Genomic DNA, 21,565 nt, shown 5'->3' with positions numbered 1-21,565 from the left:
CTGAGGAAGACCAAGGCAAAACTGAAGGCAAGGGATGCAATGAATAACAAGAAGGGCTTCTACAGGTATGTCAGCCAAAAAAGGAAAGTCCAAGAAAGTATACCCCTGCTGACAAGTAAGGGTGGCAAACTGGTAACAATGGATGAGGGGAAGGCTGAGGTACTCAGTATTCACTGGCAACCTCTCTTCCCACACCTCTCGAGTAGATGGGCTGACTGCAAGATGGGGACCGGGGAACCAAAGTCCTTCCCACTGTAGGAGAAGATCAGGTTTGTGACCACCTGAGGAATCTGAATGTATGGGACCTGATGAGATGCATCCCAGAGTCCTGATGGAATTGGCTGATGTTGTTCCCAAGCCACTTTCCATGATATTTGAAATCATGGCAGTCAGGTGAAGTCCCAGGTGACAGGAAAAGATGAAACATTGTACCTATCTTCAAAAACAGTAAAAAGGAGGACACTGGGAACTACCAACCTATCAGCCTCACCTCTGTGCCTGGAAAGACCATGGAACAGATGCTCCTAGAAGCAATGCTAAGGCACATGGAGGACAGGGAGGTGATTCGGGACAGCCAGCATGACTTTACCAAGGGCAAGTCCTGCCTGACCAACCTAGGGGCCTTCTACAATGGAGTAAATACCTCAGTGGACAAGGGAATGGTACAGATGTCATTAATCTGGACTTCTGTAAAGTCTTTGACACAGTCCCCCACAACTTCCTTCTCTCTAAACTGGAGAGAGATGGATTTGGTGGGTGGACTGTTTGGTAGATGAGGAATTGGGAGGATAGTGATCACTCAGGTCAGAGTCCTGATCGACATCAGTGACAAGTGGTGTCCCTGAGGGGTCTGTACTGGGACAAGTGTTTTTTAATATCTTCATTAATGACACAAACAAAGGGATCGAGTGCACCCTCAGCAGATTCGCAGATTACACCAAGCTGAGTGGTGCAGTTGTCACACTTGAAAGACAGGATGCCATCTAGATGGATCTGGACAAGCTCAAGAAGTGGCCCCATTGGAATCTCATGCAGTTTTAAGAAGACTAAGTGCAAGGTGCTGCACCTGGGCTAGGACAACCCCCAGTATGTATACAGGTTGGGGGATGAACTGATCAAGAGCAGCCCTTCCGAGAAGGACTCGGGGGTGCTGGTGGATGAAAAGCTGGACATGACCTGGCAATGTGTGCTCACAGCCCAGAAAGCCAAACATATCCTGGATTGCATCAAAAGTAGAGTGGCCAGCAGGTCGAGGGAGGTGGTTCTGCCCCTCTACTCCACTCTGGTGAGACTCCACCTGGAGTGCTGCATCCAGCCCTGTGGCCCCCAACATAAGGAGGATGTAGACATTTTGGAGTGAGTCCATAGGAGGGCCATGAAGATGATCAGAGGGCTGGAGCACTTTTCTTGTGAAAACAGGCTGAGAGAGTTGGGATTTTTCAACCTGTAGGAGAAAAGGCTCCAGGGAGACCTTACAGCACCTTCCAGTACCTGAAGGGAGCCTATAGGAAATTTGGACAGGGACTTTTTACAAGGGCATGGAGTGATAGGAACAGGTAATATTTTTAAGCTGAAGGAGAGTTGATTTTAGATTAGATATAAGAAAGGTTTTTTTAAAATGGTGTGGTGAGACACAAACAGGTTGCCCATAGAGGTGGTGGAAACATTCATGGTCTGGTTGGATGGGCTCTAAGCAACCTGATTGAATTGAAGGTGTCCCTACTCATTGCAGGAGCATTGGACTAGGTGACTTCTAAAAGGTCCCTTCCAACCCAAACTATTCAATGATTCTGCTTTGCAAATTACCCAAATACCTTTTAGCAACTCCTAAGTATTAGGAAAGATCAAGCTGTTTCTTCATGTAGAAGAAATCATTTATAGTTAATGATGATTTAGTTATAATTTCAAGAAGGTGATTTTTGTTTATGTTAAAAAAAAAACAACCCTGTAGTTCTCTGACGTAAACTGAGAAGCCTGCAGGTGTTTAAGAACATGCTTGCTCTCTTTTAGGCACATATAATAATCCTGCTAATCAGCTCTTTCTAGGCTAAGGGAACTGTTGCCTCTTCCTTCTGATCAGGAAGAGGGCAGCCCCAAAGGATCTGGGTGCTGTGTCAGAAACCGAATCTTCTCTTCCTGACACGTTTCAAGTGTCAAGGCTTCATTCACTTGATCGGTTTATGAAAATTTTGAACTGTAATTTCAGCTCCCCATATAAGGGAATAATAGTATCTTGTTCTTTTTTAATTATTATTATTTTGTTCTTATATTATTTCACTTTTTGACAGTCAGTGTTCTGGGGTTTTCTTTCACCTAGTTAAAACTGAGTTTTGGAAGGTGCTTTTAAGACAAATAATGACTTGTTCTGCTGAAAATACAGAGTGATAATGATATTTTTTGCCTTTATGCAGTTGTTATTAAAATCATATGTGATTTCATATTTGTATATTGTTTGTTTGGGTTTTTTTCATTAGCTTCCTGACCTATGATATCAGCATTTTAAGAAACTACAGGGGACTCCTGGAGTTTTTACTTTGCATACTATACCATGGATGGCTGTTGTGTTGACAGCGTATTTTTTCTTCAAATAAAATGAAGATATATGTAACTGTCAGTCTTAACATTATTTGAGCATTTTCTTTCAAGTAGCTAGGTTTTTTTCCTTACATTTTGCAGAAAATGATTTTCTGTTTGTTTTTAAATTTTAGAAATCAGCTTACAGAATTTTCATGTCTGACTACTGGTATCGGACCCTGATCCTCTGCAAAGAAACTGGAAGCTGCAATTGTTTTGGAACAGCCAGCCAGCCTAATGAAGAGAAAGAAGAAGATACAAACCATCAGGTTGTGGTGTCAGATATCATGCAGCTTGTGCAAGATAAGCAGGAGGTGCCAGAAAGCACAGCAGGTGAGAAAAATATAGTATATTTTGAAATTGTCTGGCTGGATGCCAAACTGTATTTAGAAGAGGACTGGTGGCTTCAAGAATTTTAGCAATAGTGTCTCTGGCAAGGATAGTAGGGCAGGATCCCAAGTAAAGGAATAGCTGAGTATTCACTTAGAGGAGGCTGATGTCACCAGAAAAACAAACATTTAATAGTAGCCAGTGAAGAATGAAGACCTGTACTCAGGAGGGCTGATACTTGTTATAAGAAATTAAAATAATTCTATGAATTAATTGTTTAGCAAAAAATAGGTATCCCAGAGAAACCTGACCTACCTTCCTACAGTTTTCAAGTCATAGTGTTGAAACTGCTGAGAAGAAAGTACAAAATACATCTGCACCGTGTCACATTGCTTTTGTTGCTGTGGTCCATAAGCAGAAAACTCTAGTGAGCTCTAGTTTATAGTTACTGGGACTAAGAATACGTGTTTCTTCTTTTTTTACGATACCATCTGATCTTATATTTACCCATGCAGGAGGTTGTATTCATATATAAACTATGTGACCTTTGCCTTGGTACTAGTGCAGATGGACTGTAATTTTAAGATTTGATTAGCAGTTGCATTTGATGGCATTTGGTCTTTATTAACACATCTTCATTCCATTTTTGCAAATTTGTTTTTATAAAGTCTCACAGGTAATTAAAGAATACCTTCACATATTAATGCAAACCTCTCTAAGCTGGAAGGATGATCCAAAACCGGAAAGGTGAAATTCACTAAAATGCGATTTTGCATTTAATATACAATTATAAGGCAGGATATGACTCCTTTGTCCTAAGAGAAAAAAAGCTCGTTCTTTCAGCTGTAATGAGCTAATGATGTTGGTGCTACTACAGAATGACTCATGTTCAGCTCTGACTTAACAGGAAGTAGTGATTAGGGTAATCATTTTACTTGTGTACTAGTGATGTCTCACCAGAATATGAGATTTCTTTTGAGGGCAACAAGGAAAGATGCAAAAAAACCCTGCAGTAATTCCACAGAATGATGTCAGGGTTGGTCAGGTATGATTTCTGTGGAAATAAGGAGGGTGTATCTAGACTGCAAGAGAAAACTGAAAGGAGATCACTCATATTTGGACTTTATAGTGGAGATCTTTGTAAGTTATGGAACAAGGTGGTCATGTGCTTGTTTTATTTTTCTTGTTGTCCATATCTAATAGAGTAACAGTAAGAAAATGTGAACTTGATTTCTGCAGGGAATAGTCATACATAATTAGAATTGTTAAACAGGCTACTTAAAGAGCTTGCACAGTCTCTAGCCTGTTCTTAATGAAATCTCTGAAACAAACCACTGCTGGAGGTGAGCTAGATGTACTTGATTTCATCTCAATGCTTTAAGCTAGGCTGAGAGGACTGTGCTTCTGTGGTGGAAGAAGAAACAAAAAGTCCTGGGAAGGCAGGCCTGGAGTATGAACTCAGAGGAGAGACGTTTCTGTCTTGTGTTATCTAAAGGATTTAAAATGGGAAATTACTACTCTTCCTCTCCAGAAATTCAGGGCAGAGCTGTGTTGGATTCAGATGAAGGTGCATGTGTATTCTCTGTTGAAGTATCAGTGAGTTAATGGTTGATTGGTTGATCTACAAAGGAAGCTTAGTAAGCTGCACAGATTGGAATGAAACCACTGAAGGCGGACCAGGAACTGAGTCTATACATACACTTCATAGGCATGAGACTGCCTATAATAGCCTGCACATACTTGGCTATGCTAATTTCACTTTTAGCTGTGGCTGCTGTCCTTCTATCACTGTAGTGTATGTGCAAGGGATATGAGGTTTTGTGAAAGAAGTTCTGGACGAAGTTTCCTGGCCCGAGATATAGAAATTTTTCATTGTGGATTACATCCGTACCTGGCTCGACAGCTGAATTGCAAGTCATTAACTGAAACTGAAAAGCACCTGATGATACGATACTCTTAATGCCTGGAAAAAGTAGGATGTAATTTAAAAAAAAAAAAAAAGTTTTTTCTTTTGACTTGAAAAAGACAATAGTGTATAGACTGGGAAAGGAGCTTTTCCAGAACTAGGCAGAGACTACATGAGAAACTTAGTGACGGATGATTTTCTGCTAGAGTTAATAAACTTTAAAACTAAATGAAGTATGAAAGCTCTTCTTGTGTCATAATTAATACTGTTTTTTCTAGTATTGAGGACTGAATGAATCATTGTGTTTGTGGCCATTTTACTGGGTTTTGATTTTTAACAAATTATTACTCTTAATTGATGCAGTCTGCATGTTAATATTTTCTGACTTTATCAAGGGACTGCTAAAATGAATCTGCTCTGAAAAGAACTACAGTGGCATAACATAGTAAACATTTAAAATGGGTAATTTGTTTGTTGGGTATATGGTGGAATGAGCAGTTGTTTTGCTCTAGCTTTAATACTTATTCAAATATTTATTTCAGGAAAAGAAGCAAGTATTTCTTGTGGTTGGTAAAGAGAGCCATAGTCCCTTGTTCTGTGAAGCTAAGCTTTATAGTTTTCTGGTGAGAAAAGGCAGAAAGGGAAATGCTGCTGCAGAAGATAAACTCCAACAATGTTGAAGTTTTCTCCCTTCTCTATTTTTGGCTTCTGAAAGCAAATGTGAGAGTTCTTAGTCTCTCATGAAGACTAATAATACTGTATGATGGAGAGCATCTTGCTGCTCTTCATTAAACCATATGTTGCTGTTTCTGAAGTTTTAATTCTCTCCTCCTCCCCAGGAACTCATCTGCTGTGCTATTGATACTATATTAACAGCAATAGTTTCACTACAGTGTCTTTCTAGAAGTTATAATTAAGATCAGGTCTTCATTGTGTCTGCAAGTTTGCACACAGAGAGAACATATTGCATCTTGAAAACTTTAAAAGTCCAGCTTGAAAGCAAAAGATGAAGCAGCATGCAAAATTCGGCTTGTGGCAGAGCACAACCAAGATGGAAGCATGATAATGTCAGATCAACTTGTGTGTTCTCTTGCCTCATTTCAGATTGTGTGTATAATACATCCTTCCCCCTCATCTTCAGCAGAGGCTGAAAAATGGAAAGATCCTGGAGAAAGGATGGAGGCATGAAAGACAGTCACGAGTCTTTAAAAATAATTTAAAAAAAAATCCAGTATTACTGTAAATTCATAGTGCCTGTTATGTTCTACCTGTCTGGCATTGGACTTCAGAAGTGCTGCACTGTTGTTATTTACATAACAACAATTTTTGTTTTGTTTTTTGAATGGGGCTTTTCTGCTCTAGAGATTTCCCTTTCAAATGGAAATTCAAATTGCTATTTTTTGTTTGTTTGTTTATTTTCTCTGTTGAGCTCAGGTCTGTTTGGAATATAATCTTTTCACATGGTTTTTCAGCATTCTGCCATGATGCAGAAAGGAAGCATTTGATACCTTCTGTGGTATCAAGATTTGCTAATGTTACATCTTAGTGATTGCTGATGACTAACCATGAGGGTGCTGTAGTCAAAGCTTTTACAAAAGTAAGGGACTGTCAAGGCTCTGCCCAGGTTTTGAGGAATCCAAGAATACATGTGACAACTGACTGAAGTCTGAAGTTTCCTTGGTCCAAACTTAACCTAAGATGACATACTTCATGAGTAGGAAAACAGTTTTTTAAACTATTTTAAATTATAAAATGTGTGACTTTTTAGCATTTTACCTCATTTTTAGCATTTTTCTATGAGAAATTACAAGGCAGCTGAGAAGGCAGCTAAGGACTGTGATGTGCCAATTCTAACACTTGTAACAGTGCTGCAAAACACACTATCAGCTGTTGTACTCACAGGCACTTGAAATGCTCATCTGTTACAGTCACGTGCTCTTGGAAAAAAATGTGTGGTATCATCTCAAAATGTTAAATTGAATTGTTTTCCGTACATAAACACCTTTAGGTACTGCTCAGTGGCATTACTGAGGCTGGCAGCTTTGACTGAATAATATATGTGCTGCAAGATCACTGGAAAAGTATGGTCAGGTTACGTTATCAAGACCACTGATGGCTCGTCACCTGCACCAGAGCGGGGGAAAAAACAACATGTTGTTTCTTAAACAGTTGTATATCCTGGTAACTCTGATTATGCTCTGAACCCATAGTATAACTTCAGTTATACTTACTAGTCCCTTGCCTCCACTAGTCAGAACTGCATAAATACAAGATTTCAATAGTAATGTACAACAGAAGCATTGTAGGTATTCATTGTTATAATAATTATACTGTTTCAAATTAAGTGAGTTTTCAGAAAAACAGCAGCTAATGCTGTTTGGATCCAGTCCTTTCTATTCCTCAAGTTCTACAAAGACAACCTTTAGAATATAATTTATCTAAAATTTATCTTAGAAACTGCTTTTATTGGTAGCTAAAAGAGTGCTATTGCATAAATGAAGGACTTCTCCACAAAAATCCAATTTATTTGAAAAGTTCCTTGATTTTTGGAGGTGTTTGATATTTAATATGATAAAGCTTCTTGGAGAATATCTCACTAGAATTTTAATTTTAATTGGCAAAGCTGTGTACATTACAGCATACTTTAAGTAACAACTTGTTGAAAAGCTTTTTTTCAGGGGATATCATATAAACTAGATATAGATAACTTATATACTAGATATATAAGTATGTACTAGATATATAAGGTAACTTATATACTAGATGTAAAAATGAGCTATGGAGAGATATTTTGATAGTTAACAGTAAAATTCAGAGTGTGTGTGTATATATGTGTGCATATATATATATGTAATTTGGTGCCACACTTGATGAATTTACAGTTCAGCTAGCAGGTATATGTGAAAAATGAGGCTATGAATATCATACCAAGTATTTTTGATGTTTGCATACTCAACCCCCCCCCAATTAAAATGTCATGTTAAACCCAAAATTTGTGAGGCAGTTGGAGATTTCCTCTTTGTTAGAATATCCATATGCAGCTACAACACAACTGCTTTTTTCATGGGAGCGACACTGTCATCTGATTAACACTGGTACATCTTCTGTGGAATGAAGATGGCATTATGTACTCCTCAGCCTGTCCATGCAGGTGCTAAATAGCCCATGACGTTTCTTACCTTTAAATACAAGCCAACCAGGGCAGGAGTCCCTAAGCTATAATACACAAGCCACTTAGTGATACACAGTCCAGCACGTAGCTGGGAGCTATTGTTGTCCCAGGTGGCATCTGTCACAATGCTCAAGAAGGAGGAATTCAGGATTTATCTTCTGTTTTATGAACATGGTTCTGGGATCACCATGACAGTTGGCAGAGAAGAGTATTTGTTTTGCTGTATGCTTTTCTTCGTCTGCTTGGTGACAGTGGGTTGTCCCTAAAAGACTAGATGTGTTTTACTCTGGAGCTTTTAAGTATATTCATGTGGAGCTTTGTTTGGTACTGGTAGTTTGATTGATGTGAGTGCATGTCCAAGTAAGATATAGCAGATATGTGTGCACAGTTAGCATTTCACGATGTTCAAGGCTATTTGCTTACAGTGGAACTCAATTTTATAAATAAATGTCTTTTTCAAGCGTGTTTCTTTATTGGCTGCTATAGGACTGGTAACCAGCTTCAGCACGTGTTTGCAAGCCAATGTTTTTATGTGTTAGTTAAATGGTCTGCTTTTTATTAAAACTGAGTTTCTACTGAAGGAATTTGGCAAATTCTTATGAGCTTAACTTTTCAAAATGAGACAGGTTTAGAGCTAATTGGAATAATCTATCTAACATGGAAAAGAGAACCTTTGCATGGTAAACTTTCTGTATTGTGTTGCTGCTTTGAGTAATAGAGCAGTAAAATCCAGTCTGATTAAAATCAGTAGGAGTCTTGTCAGGATTTTCTTCTTAAGACTTCTAAGCTATGCAGGTTAACCAGCCTCTTAAATTAAATTAATATTAGACATCCTACTCCAATTCCTTATTTCCTTGGAATTGCAGCAAATATGGAATATATAAAAATAACTTAATGTTCAGCTAGTATCATTCAGTTCAAGAAGTTAGAGCAGAAAAGTTCCGTTAGTGTAAAAACACACTGCCAGCTAAAAATGATCTATGGAGAGGTATTTTGGTACATGTTGGCAGTAAAATTCAGAGTGTGTGTGTACATATGTGTGAACATATATATGTCTGCAATTTGGTGCCACAGCTGATGAACTTTCAGTTCAGCTGCTGCTTGCTGAAAAGATTTTTTTCAGGAAACCGTCCTGCCTGAAATTCCTCTTAGCCTTTATTAAAGGTGTGAAAGCATTTTTAATTTTTTCTTCAAAGTTCTCTGAACTTGGTTGAGGAAGATTTTAGAGAGATGTTCCAAGTAACATGTCCTGCAAGGGCTTATACATCACAACTTTCAGTGCGTACTTGGTGTATTGGAAATACCTTTGCTGCATTGTTACACTTCGTTCTACTTTTTCCCTGGTTTAATGAGCAGTCCAGTCACAGCATTTATTTTTCCCTTTCTATTCTCCCATTACCTAGAGAGTGATTTGCTTCTCAGAAAGAGTTTGACTGGGGTTCCTTTTTAGCTGGAGATCATATGAACTTGAGAGGTATTGCTGGAGTTCTGCCTTCATTTCACTGCCTATTCTGTGCTTGGAGAGTTCCTTGCCAAGGGAGAGGCAAACTGCAATTATCTGTACAAAGAAGCAAGGACTTTTTAAGATTAAGTTACGGGGAAACTATACCTGCTTTGTTCTGCATGGTGTTCAGAATACTTTCATGGTAAGAAGTGATGAATGTAAACTGAAATTTGGAGTTTCCTCAAATAGTGGCATTATTATGTGACATAGGGAGATATGAAGTTATTCTCCAGCAAAATACAGCAGGTGAAAGTTAATACGACTTTCTTGGATTTATATATTTTAATATTATGTAGTTATAGATGTACTTTTGTTTATAATCTATTTCAAATATATAGCCATTTAATCAGAAGAGAAAGCAATAACAATTTATTATGAAAATTCATAGCTTTTGTGATGCATCTGAATGTAACAGATCTTTCTTGTTTGATGTAAATTATGCTTTGTTTTTCAGGAATTCTTAGTGCAGGATGACGCCTCAGATACTTGCTGAAACTAAAACAGGAAAGCTATGTCAATTCTGTTTAGTCTCTGACATTAGTACCTTTGTGCTTTTGGTGCCTCAGGTGGCTCCAAAGAAATTGGAAAAGTGCCTAAGCAGCAGTATAATTGAAATTCAAGAGAGGCTACATGTCTAACCTGTTTGGGCATTCTGTAAATCCCATTTTCCTGCATCTGTAGTCAGTGGATATCTTTGCAAATCTGCTTGATTATAATATCCAAACAGAAAAACCCAAACTCTGTATTAGAAATTGGCTTATTCTTCTGTAAGGGCAGGATGCTTTCTGGATTTGGCACTTGCTCCTTAGGCCATGAAGATGGAGAAGTTGTGAATGTAAACATTAGGTCTTGGATAGGTGCAATAGAAACCATCTGAGTGACAAGGTTTCACATGCTGTCTTAATGTCATTTCAGGGTCATCTACATATCTGTACGGTAAAATGTGGTGGGGTTAGACAGACTCACTGGCTTCCAGCTGGACCGTTTGTGCAGCAGTTTGTGCTGGACCGTTTGTCATGGAAATGAATTGCTTTGCCTCAGTTCTAGCCAGTACCCAGATTAGATATTGGGTTCAGTTGTTGCCTCTGGCACTGAAGAATTACTCAGGGCTGTTTCATGCAAATGTGCAGATTTGCTGGGGTTAATCAGATGCACTCTCAGTGTTTAGAAAGTCAAAGTCATTGCATAGGAGGAGGGTATTTTGGTAATGTAAATAGTAGAAAATAATGAAATAAAATATTGATTTTTATTTTTCAACTACTGTTTTGCTTTTTGCTATAGTTGCAAGTATTTATGTCCACAAATAAGGTGCTTAGAAATCTTTCTGCCACTGAAAAGACAGCTATCTAGGAATTCCTTTGTTTATTATTTTCAGGTACAAGCTGAAGACTGGACGCATACTGATATGGCTGGGTTTCTTGGATGCTGAAAAATGTCCTGGTTTAGAGTTGACCAGAACTGGTTAAATGGCCAGCTGTCAAAGGAAAACCTTTTCCTTCAGCTGTAGATAGTGTGTTTAATTTGGGCAATTTAAGTTGCTTAGTGATAAGTTTTATTTTCTCAGCTCAGCTTACCAGATCTGCTTAAGCCTGTTTGTTGATCATAGGGTACATTAGAAAAATTGTGATTCTTTAAAATTATTTATTGCACATAATTAGATTATTGCTTATAATCTTAAAATGTCATCTAAACTAATTATTGAACAAACTAATATAATTTCCATTGACTGTTGCTGAACAACTCTATTTAGAGAAGAGGGAAGTAAATTTGATATTGCATCTGGAGTCTGTCACTTAAAACTCTCCACTGTTAAATTTGTGCAACTTGTTTTGCAAAGGCTTACCTTAACTTCTGCTGATTACTAAGTGTGTGGAAGAAGGAGAGGAAGGCTTTGAGGTATCCTTGCGACACGTGTCACTTCCATCCAAAAATCATCTTGGGGGAAAAACAGCTACACTGAAAATGATGGATTGAATGGAAAATAACCCACCTGGGATTAACTGCTGCCAAGAAAACATGTCCAAAAGGTGCAGGTTTTAGGGAAACCACATCAGTGTTGCTCTGCTGAGGTTGCTTTGAGCTACAGAGCTGGTCTTTTAAAACCAGACAGTCTTACTAGCAGCTTCTTTTTCCAGTAAGGTGTGCAGATACATGCATGAGGCCACTTATGTGCAGAGAAGGTATTGGGGCCCTCTGTAATGCTGTCTGGAATTGCCAAAAAATCCACTTGAGACAAGGCTGCTGGGCCTAAAAGCAGAGTCAGCTCTCTTAATGCTGCCTGAAGTCCTCTTCACTAGAACTCTGTGTTGAGGAGAAGTTTTTTGCAGGAGGAATACTGGAAGCTTCTTTTTTCCACATAGACAGGGCTTGTAGTCAGAGAATCAGGGGGAAAATACAGAAAAAATGCCACGTTACACATGTTGAGCTGTTGTACTCTTCCCCCCTCCGTATTACTGCTTATTTTGAGAAACACCTCATTTTAGAACATGCAGTGTATGTTATAGAACCATACTATGTATTGAAATTTGCTGTTCTGTGTCCTTTAATGTGCCTCTGTTGTATCGTGTACCCTGGCATACTTCATTCCACAGAAATGGCCCTTCCCTGCCCTTTTCGCTTTTGCAAAACACATTTACATAGGAAGGCTATTGATGAGATTATAGAAGGTATCAAAATAGCATGTGTTTGTAGCCTGGACTGATCCCAAAGGGAGAAGTTGAGTTGTCTTCCTGTTTTATCAACTGGAGGGGCTCCAGCAGTGCTGCTGGACTTGCTGTACTTCACTACACTGCAAAGGAAGAAGAGGCTTACCAGTGGCATGAAGGAGAGAACAGTGCCAGTGTTCGTGGTGCTTTGGTAGCATTTAGATGTTTTAAGTCCAAGAGGGTGTAATTCCTTCAGTAATTTTTCTGATGAGGATTCATCTTTAGTTTGGGACATGTGATGTTCTTGAGCTGCTACATGTGCCCAGCATACACCTTGCTTGGGCCTCTCATAGGGTAGGATAGTCAGCTTTATGCAGGCTGGGTAAAAAGGCATTGGTGTTCCCAACATGTCATAGCAAAGGGATTGGAGCACTTGCCTACAAAAAGAGTGCTCCTCAGTTTCCTTCTCAGCCTGGAAGTCTGGGTGGATGCTCACCTGACTGGCTGCTGGGCTCTTCTTGGATGACGAATCCGTGTTGAAGGAGTGAAGATTCACTAAACTAGAGGGGGTGGTAGCAAGGGGAAACTTGTTTTGCTGATGACTGAGGCCTCAACTTGTAAAATGAAAGTCTTGAGTTTGCTCTCTGTCTCCAGTAGCATTTATGCATCTAATAAAGAATTACTTGGCTTGTGATGCACAGTGAGTGCTTGGAATAGGGCTCCTGTTCTCATCTGGTTGCATTTTAAAAGAAGGAATTGTGTAGATGTCAAAAGCCAGGCAAGGGGTATGATTGTGAACCCTGATCATGGTGTATGCCTTTCAGCAGGCAGATAAAATACCAGTTTCTGCAGCAGGGCACAGGAAGGGATGAGGCTGAGCTGCCCCATCATTTCGTTTGGCTTGCTTAGATGAGCCTGTCAGAAATGTGGCCTTCGATTATTGTGTTCCACTTACAGAATTTAGACCCCGGTAGATTCTATTATGGAAGGCAAATGCTGGGTGTTATAAGGCCAAAGTCCTCTGGAATCCTTGTTTTGAGCATTTAGTAGGTTCACATGTGTTCATCTTGTTCTCTGTGAAGCTTTGAAGAACTTGTGCTTGATCTGATCTGCTTGGTTATTAGTCACTGCTGTTTGGTTGGTACTGGTTTGGTGGAGGTTTTTCTATTTATTTATTTTGAAAACCTGTGTAATTGCTTAACAAAGAGGAAAAATAGATTGTAAGAGCAAAAAGGTTTATAATAAAACTCTTCATTGCATGAACTTTAAGAATATTTGAATACTTCTACTGGCAGAATTCTTGCCAACTGGTTCTGTTAGCCCAATGTATCTAATATTCCTAAATGTAATATGTATATATGTGTTATGTTATCTCCAAAGGGCAACAAGAAGTCACTACTATTCTTTCGTCCATCTCTTTGTTGGGTTTGTTTTCCTTTTGAAGAGGTGAATAGAGAGCAAAAGCATATTTAAAAATTTAGTTCCTTTCTGGTTTCACAGTGACCACTGCCAAAGTATCCAGAGACAGATGCTGTGAGTATTGCATGCCACTGTGCCTGGCCCTTTAATCTCTTCTAAGAAATTAAATCTTGCCCTTCCATGCCCAGTAGATGCTGCTGTTGAATCAATAACACTGAAAGAGGACAAGTGGAAAAAAGCTTTCAGAGCTTAGAAGATATGATAAATATTCTGGTATCTTATTATGAGAAAAGGGGCTAATGTAAAAAAAAAAAAGCAGTGCCCATATTTAAATTTATATATCTGGCCTTGAGAATCTGTAGCATAAATGAGAAGTAAGCATTGTGTGTGTAACTGAGTTATAGGTTTAATGTTCTGTGGAAGAACTGCATTGAAAGTGGATTTCCTACTTGCATCTCCATTAGGGTTTTATAAAATATTTGTATTTATACTTTCATCCTAAGAAGCATGAATCATATCAGTCATGGTGATATCTCTGTAGCATGATACAATTTTGCAAACTATGCCATATAGTCAGAATAGGCATTCCTGCGGCCTCTCCCAAGTCTGCATTGTTTCTTTGTAGCTGGAGCCTTGCCAAGTTGTTGAAGCTCTTTTTAGGATGAAAACCCTTGACATGGGGTGGGCTTTGCACACTTATTGAAGGAGACTATTCAGGGGAGGCAGCTCACTTCTGGAGGGGGGACTGGAGGAGAAAAAAGGTGCTTTTAACTGTTCAATAAGGTCATGTGCAGGGGAAGCTTTTTTTAAATTATTTTTAATGCAGTCTCTTATTCTAACAGAGTTTGAGAAGTAGTTTGTTGTTGATACAAAAAAACCCCATGTGAATAAAATACTGAGTAGACAAGTAATCTCACTGCTCAATTTTCATTCCCTGGTATATGGGAAAACACCTGCAGCTGCTGGTTTCCTTGGTAACAAGTTCACTGCAAAAGCCAAATGCACTACACTGAGCCTCTCAGTTTTACTGCATTTGAGAAGAGTTTAACATGCACACTTGGACCTTTTGACTGCATTTGTTTCTCAAATGCTGTGTCATTTGTGCTGTTCTCCCATAAAATGCCTGATTAAAGAAGATGTGCGACATGCTTTGGATTTTGGACAGAATAACAAAAAAGGTTGGTATTTACAAGCCTAAACGTGGACTCATTATGTGTGTGTAAATATTTATTTACAGCTTCTATTTTTCTGAACACTTCCTTTTAAAGTCTTGCCTTCTAAAGCTCAGTGCTATTGTTTGTATATTGTTGCAGTCTTAGCTGTTTTTTGGAGCTAGAGATCAGAGTGCTGCTGAAAGGAATTGCTAGTACATTTACCATATAAAAGAATTTTGGCAGGACGTTGGTTTTATTTGTAGTTCGTGTAAGTAACTTAATATGGGATACATGTATGCGCTCTCACAGACGAGTATTTTTGCTCTGATTGAGAGAGGTGTATGATTTCATATATTGTGTTAGAAGATTTTAGTGATGCTTATGATTAGCTTCAACTGTTCAAGCCAAAAATAAATCTATGCAAGTGTGGTTGTGTAATTATATCAGAAAGAACTAATTTAAAACTTACTTGTATTACTGAACTTTAAGAAAGAAAAACTCTGTTAAGCAAGTATTGCATAAGAATTAGATTGTTTTTCAGCAGGTGTGTTTAGCACAGTTAAACGTATGTGTGTACCTGGGCCACAAGTACATGAGGTAGAAGTCATATTTGTGACTCTCTGTTCACAAAGGAGTTTCCCATATATATTGGAAAAATAACATATAGTACTGAGAAGACTAGGCTTTACAGAAAAACACAACACATGTTGACAAAACATTGTCAGTAAAGGCAGTAATTCCATAGTGGGATTGCTTCCTAAAATAGTTAAGGCCTTTGTATTTAGTGTTTCAAACAACCTTTGAATCTGAGAACTTACTGTGTTCCCCCCACAGATAATGTCAGCTGTCATTGCTGAGGTATTTCTTTTTAAAGAGTTCTCTCTCTAGAAAAGAAATTTTCATGGACTTTCTTTTATTACTATTTGCTTTGGGTGCTCTAAATTACTAATATTGCATGAGAATGGTCCATGTGCTCAAGTGCGTACAAACTGAATCTGTTTGGGGATTGAGGAGGTGGGAAGAGCAGGCAGATAAGGCAGATACTATCTTTTCCAGGAGAAACTGGTCTTTAGTTTTAAATACTCTCCTGCAAATATCAGGAGGAAAGGAAGGAAAGGGACAGAAGTTGAGTGAAAGAATTATTTGTATGTTGTGGCTATTCGTTTCTGTTTTCCAAATCCTATTCTACCTCTCCTTGTTGCTTTTACACATTTAAAAATCTAGACAATAAAAACATTTTTTCTATTGTAAAGCAAACAATTTAATTTCTTGAACACTGTGCTACCTCACTCCATGAAAGCTATAAAATTAAGTCGGCAAATGTAGATCAGTCTGCATGGGCCAAAGAGACTTTTCCTTTCATGTGGGTTGGTGTGGTATAGCTAAAGCTTCAAGTCAGGCCTTCCAGTGCATTGTATCTGTCATCCTCAGGCCTCTGTATGCTGCCCTTTGGAATCGCGATTTTAAATTACATTTCAAAATGCTAAACCTCCCCATTCTGCCCATTGCTTGTTTGTGCTCTGCTGATGCAGTGACAGTATTAAGCCCTGAAAATGCTCTTCCTCTTGGGTACTCAAATGGGAATGGTGAAGAGGATCAAAGTGTTCTTCTTCAGAGATCCAGACATTGCCATGAAGTATTCAGGAACATGATTGGAGACTGGTCCATTTTTCATCTGCTGTCTTGGAAAAGACCATATGGTACCATAACTTTTTCTTTCCTTGAAGTCCTTCCCAGGCTCTACATCCTAACAATAATCATGCAGAAGCATTGTATGCAATGACAAATATATGAGCATGTACAATGAAGTACTGTGAGACGCTATAGTTTTTGTCTGACATATTAATGTATTTTTCCTTTACTGTCTTGGAAATTTTTGTGTACTTCTGAATTTTTTATTAAATCATATTTTTTTTCAGTGTTATCATAAACAATATCTGATGAGCTGAACCAAAATTTGCACTCTTGGAATCAGCACATCCAAGTTATACCACATCGTGTTTCAGTAGGCATTCAGCTACTGAGCTTTTGACAAAGCTCTGTGCTGCAGTTCAACCTTGATGTCATAGTTGCAGTTGATGAGTAAACTCAGATGGGTATGTGGCAGAAGTGTGGAAGAGGACAGCACTGATGTTTTGAGGCTCTGGGAGGGAGCTGGCAGTTGAAGGAGTGAGTAGTTTTCAGCCTGTTGAAACTGATCTTGTAAAGAGAACTCAGAGCAAAACTTTGCGGAGACAAACTTGAAGTGCTTGAGAAATAGCAAGAGTGCAAAACCTGACATTTTGTGGAAATCTCACTTCAAACTTTAGATCTTATAAAACATGACATGACTTAACGGACAACAGATATAGTACAAGAACAGCATGATTAAAAATTAGCTGTTGAAAATACTAGTGTTGAAGATACTTCAATGCACCACTTGGTGCATCCTGGAGATTAGTTACCAATAACTGTGCAGCTGAGCTGACAGCATTGGATAGGGTTAGAAACAAACATGCCTCATGAGTTGGAATAGGAAATGGTGTACTGGACTCTGGGGATGAGTCTCTCTGTGTGCCTGTTCTTCTGCGTTAATCTTTGTGGATTTATGGAGCCAATTCTTGATCATGGTTGTGATGTTTTTTAAAGTATCTGGACATTATAAAGCTTAAAAAATTATTTGAAATTGAAGCCCATTCAACCTCTTATGTGTAATAGATGGTTTGTCAAAAAGCACTTCATTTTACTGCATTTAAAGTAAGTGAAAAAAACCCAGTATTGCATTAAGTTTGTCAGTGACAAGAGAATCCTTGTTATGGATTAGAAATAACTGTAAGAGTGAAAGAGGGAAAATAAGAAAAAAAATGGCAGTATGTAATCAAAATAACAAGGACCCTCATACATGCTTGCTTACATTTTTCTTTCCAAAGCAGTAATTGTTCAGGACTGTCATCCTTCAAGAAAACTTACAGCATTATTTCCATAAACCTATTAAAGCAAAAATTCAATCTTTCTGTTTCAAGAAGGTGTCAAGTGATTGTTTGGATGTGGCCTACAATGTAAAGAAATCTAAGTGACATTTCCCTTTCTAACAGCTTTACCATAATGAAGCAGAGAACTATAAACTGAAGAGCAGTCATTTTCCCTCACCTACTGATGTTTTATGCAGACTATCTCCCAGGAAAGATCAATTTAATTTGTCTGGTTTGAGAAGTACCATATTCTGTGAAGAATATTAAATGGAACAAAAAACAAATCTGAAAATGTTCACTATTTCATATCCTAATTTAAAAAAAACAACAAACAACCCAAACCCAAAAATAAATTGTGAATGGGACACAGTGATTTTCACTTGTCAAGAAATGAAAAAGTTGTAACTGCCAAACATTTTTCTCAGAGGCATTTTTTTCTCACAACCTGGAATCTCCTGCCACTTTTGATAATATCTGCCGTATTAAGCATCCATCAACACAAATAAGAAAATAATGCTACGTTATTGACTGAAGATTGTGTGCAGTAAAATAGATGGGGCAATAGGCCTGTTAAGAAAATATACAGAGACAAGTTTTCAAGCTCTATTGTGAAAGACACAAAGGTATGATTGAAGGACTTGTGATGAGTGTGAGTGTTGTGCAGCAAGGCTGAGATCTTGCATTCAGCATTGAGTCTGCATTCAGCCTCTTTGGCTGCAGGTGAAATACCCTTGTGGTTGCTGGAAATTATTTTCTGATTTCTAGATGATTTTTGAGACTTCTTAAATTTTCCTGTTTGGCATCAAGAGAAAGCCAAGTCCTTTAGCAATACGTGAGGTGCAGTCTGGGAGGGAGGCCAGCATCCAGGGCAGAACAGTACATAGCATTGGGGCAGCACATCTGCCAGAGGTGGGAAAAGGGAAAAGCTTCCTGTCACCCTAAAACTCCACTGAGTGCTATTTTTTAAAAGATGTAAAAGTGGAAAAGGATAATCAAATTTTAAGATACATTGTGTTCCATCCCTGGAGGTATTTAAAAGCTACATGGCTGTGGCACTTGAGGACACGGTTTAGTGGTGGACTTGGCAGTGCTGGGTTAATGGTCAGACTCTGATCTTAAAGATCTTTTCCAACCTAAATGATTCTGTGATTTTAAAAATATCAGAATTAAAGCTGACATCCTTCTACTGTGTCCTTTATCTGTGATAAAACTTGTCAGCCTGTAGCTCAGGGGGAAGCACTTCAGTTTTACTCTGTGTAATCAAGTTGAATGGTCTTGGAAATACCCTAGTTTTTTATTCTGAATACTTTTTATATTGCTGATTGTATGTAAAATTAACAATTGTAAGTGGCTGTTAAATATCGCTTTTTGTTACAAGGAAATTTCATGAGTGTTTTAAATCCTGACTCTTGAATGGTAGACCTGCTGAACTTTTATGTTTACAGCTTGTTCTTTTGAGACAGGAATTTTTAGAAAGTAGGGCATATAATAAAATTTAGACTTTTAATACTCCAAATCTGAACACACACACATGATTTGATTTAAAGTCTAATAGTTTTTAGGAGGCCTCAAAGGTTTGAACTTTTAAAAAAATAAATTTACTCTTTTGGAGGGAAGAAATTAATTTTATGATCCTTCATCCTGCATTTCCTTTGAAAAGAAAGTCACCCTGAAAACAGAAGACAAAAGATGTGTTTTCTGGATCCATTTAATTTCTGCATTTATAAATGTAATACTAACTCTGTAGAAGAATATGACTTATGACATCTTTGCATCCATACTCTACCATCTATTTAATTATCATGGTACCTTTTAATATCTGACCCCCTAAAACCAGATCTCCCTGATATCCAATTTTTTTAATATATGGTTAAAGCACTGTGGTTTCATTTCTTTAGAGGCTGGAGAAATTTCCCTTTTTTAGCCTTTTCTTTAACTATACATACATGTGGAAGTGCCCCAATGAAGGAAGTAACAGTGATGCTTCATTTCTTTCCATATTACTTCTGTTTGCAGCAAGTTCATTCCCTGTTCACCTTTATGCTTTCTGTCCTTGATCTTCCTGACTTCCGACAGGAAGTGCTTCCTTCATCTATAAAGATATTTCAGTAAACTTAGAAAGGTAGGGTCTTACTTGGCACTGCACTGGCAAAAGGCAATTATCATTCATTTATTGCCATGCCTGCTTTTAGAGGAGTGCAGCTGTGGGCACATCTGGATAGTTTGTCTCCTCAGACTGGAGAAGGATAAAGGACTGGAGCAGCTCTCAGCTGAGCAGGGGCAGTTGGAGGTGTTAAACTAAATAAACTCTTTCAAGGCTGTTGGCTCTGCAGTGATTATTTAATCCCATGTGGCAAAAAAGGACGATGAAGAAGAAAACTGAATGAAGCAGTTACTAAGAAACTTCATGCTCTTTTGAAACACAGAAGACTCGTAGAAGAGATTCCAATGACATTTCATTCAAGCAAGGGAGGCTGGGAAAAAGAAGACGCTGCCTGTTACACTAGGACGTATTGAAACCTGTGATCTGGTCAATCATATAAAGTTAATTCAGGCTGAAGAGCCTAACTACAAAACTTCACAGAAGTATGAGGAATGCTGCTTTAGTGGGAAACTGAGATACAGATATGAAAGAAATGAAATAGGGAAGAGTTAGTAACTAAGCTAAACTTTAAGAACTAATCTTGATTTTTTATTTTTTTTTTTATTTTTTAATTTTTTTTTTTGGTACGTAGAGACTAGATTGCAAGTAATAGGGGAGAAGGCAAGGTGTTTAGGGAAGAAGACTGCAAGTACTGGGACCTGGACTGTAGCAGGACTGGGCTACATTGGAAAGAGGCCATCAAAAAGAGATAACTATATTGCATTTCATCCATCTTCCTTTATTTCTCAGCCATGGACCTGGGCAAAAATGGAAAGGAAGGGGAGGATGAAGCTTTTCCTCTACTGCTGAGTACTTAGTCTGGCTACCACCTTGGCCTGGTCCCTGTGTGGAGCTAACATGCATTCCATGTGAGGGAGCATGGAGAACAGCTGCTAGGACCTTTTTTTTCTGTACGGCACTTACTTTCTCAAAGGAAAGTATTGAGGTTGAGGAGATACTGAGTACTTAATGGAGATTTGGTAAATTTATATGTTAATAAAACAAGGCATAATTTTGATGGGATTCCTCTGTTAAAGGCTCCTGCACATCTGAAAGCATCTTTAGTCTGTGTTCCTATGTGAATGAACCTTGCCTGTAGTCTAGCCTTTTATAAGTGTTTGAGTGTCAAGTTTTTAAGAAGGAAAGACTTATTTTTTCCTTCCTCCATGTATTTGCTAGGTTCTGTGTATTCCTTTAGATTGTGAATCTAGGAACAATTTTCTCCTTGTGAAAGAGTGAGGTGTTGCCAAAAACAGAATACTGCCATCTCTGCTTATGAATCCCAGTTTCAAATCCCAGATGCTTTACATAATAAAGCCTAACTGGGCTGATTACCAAGAGAACTCAGTCATTCAGAGAAATAAAAGGGAAAAATCCCCTTGCTTCATGAAGGAAGAACTGGTGCCAAGAGGAGGTTGAAATGTTAAAAATGCATTTTCTGTTTGGATCTTTCATATCAACTGTCCTGTTTCCCTTTTCTTTCCTCTTTTATTTAAGACTGTGGATCAGTATTGCTTTTGTGCAGTGGGTGTATGTGGAAGTTTTTTGTAGGACCTGTGAGGACCTAGATTTATGAAATACACATTCAATAAGTCTCTTCCCTCTCTGCAAGAGCCCAGCTTAGGTAAGTCTTTCTGGCTATATTTGCAGGGTCTTCAGACAATGACGTGGATGCCTGAAGTTTCATTGCTTGCACAGTGTGTGGTTTTGTGGCATGTGATGTTTGGGCCATCCAGAAAAGAGCGTGCTGATTTGGCTGCCTGATAT

General features: G+C 38.3%; 1 protein-coding gene across 5 annotated transcripts in view; it reads left to right on the top strand.

The window, feature by feature from the left end:
• The window catches only part of MCF2L (MCF.2 cell line derived transforming sequence like), a 162,921-nt gene that overhangs the window by 8,286 nt on the left and 133,070 nt on the right, over positions 1-21,565 (top strand). For 4 of the 5 annotated variants that reach the window (XM_027675055.1, XM_027675061.1, XM_027675057.1 and 1 more), the window contains exon 2: positions 2,709-2,907. In XM_027675055.1, the coding sequence (XP_027530856.1) occupies positions 2,730-2,907 (178 nt within the window). In that variant the 5' untranslated portion in view covers positions 2,709-2,729. Of the gene's footprint in view, positions 1-2,708; positions 2,908-14,579; positions 14,729-21,565 lie in introns of those variants that run through there. The other variant, XM_027675059.1, reaches the window with a different exon arrangement.

Source organism: Neopelma chrysocephalum, unplaced genomic scaffold (assembly GCF_003984885.1).
Source record: "Neopelma chrysocephalum unplaced genomic scaffold, ASM398488v2 Primary Assembly neopelma1_25, whole genome shotgun sequence".
NCBI classification, from domain to species: domain Eukaryota; kingdom Metazoa; phylum Chordata; class Aves; order Passeriformes; family Pipridae; genus Neopelma; species Neopelma chrysocephalum.
Note: the sequence above shows the minus strand (reverse complement) of the source record. Positions and strands in the feature narration are given on the sequence as shown.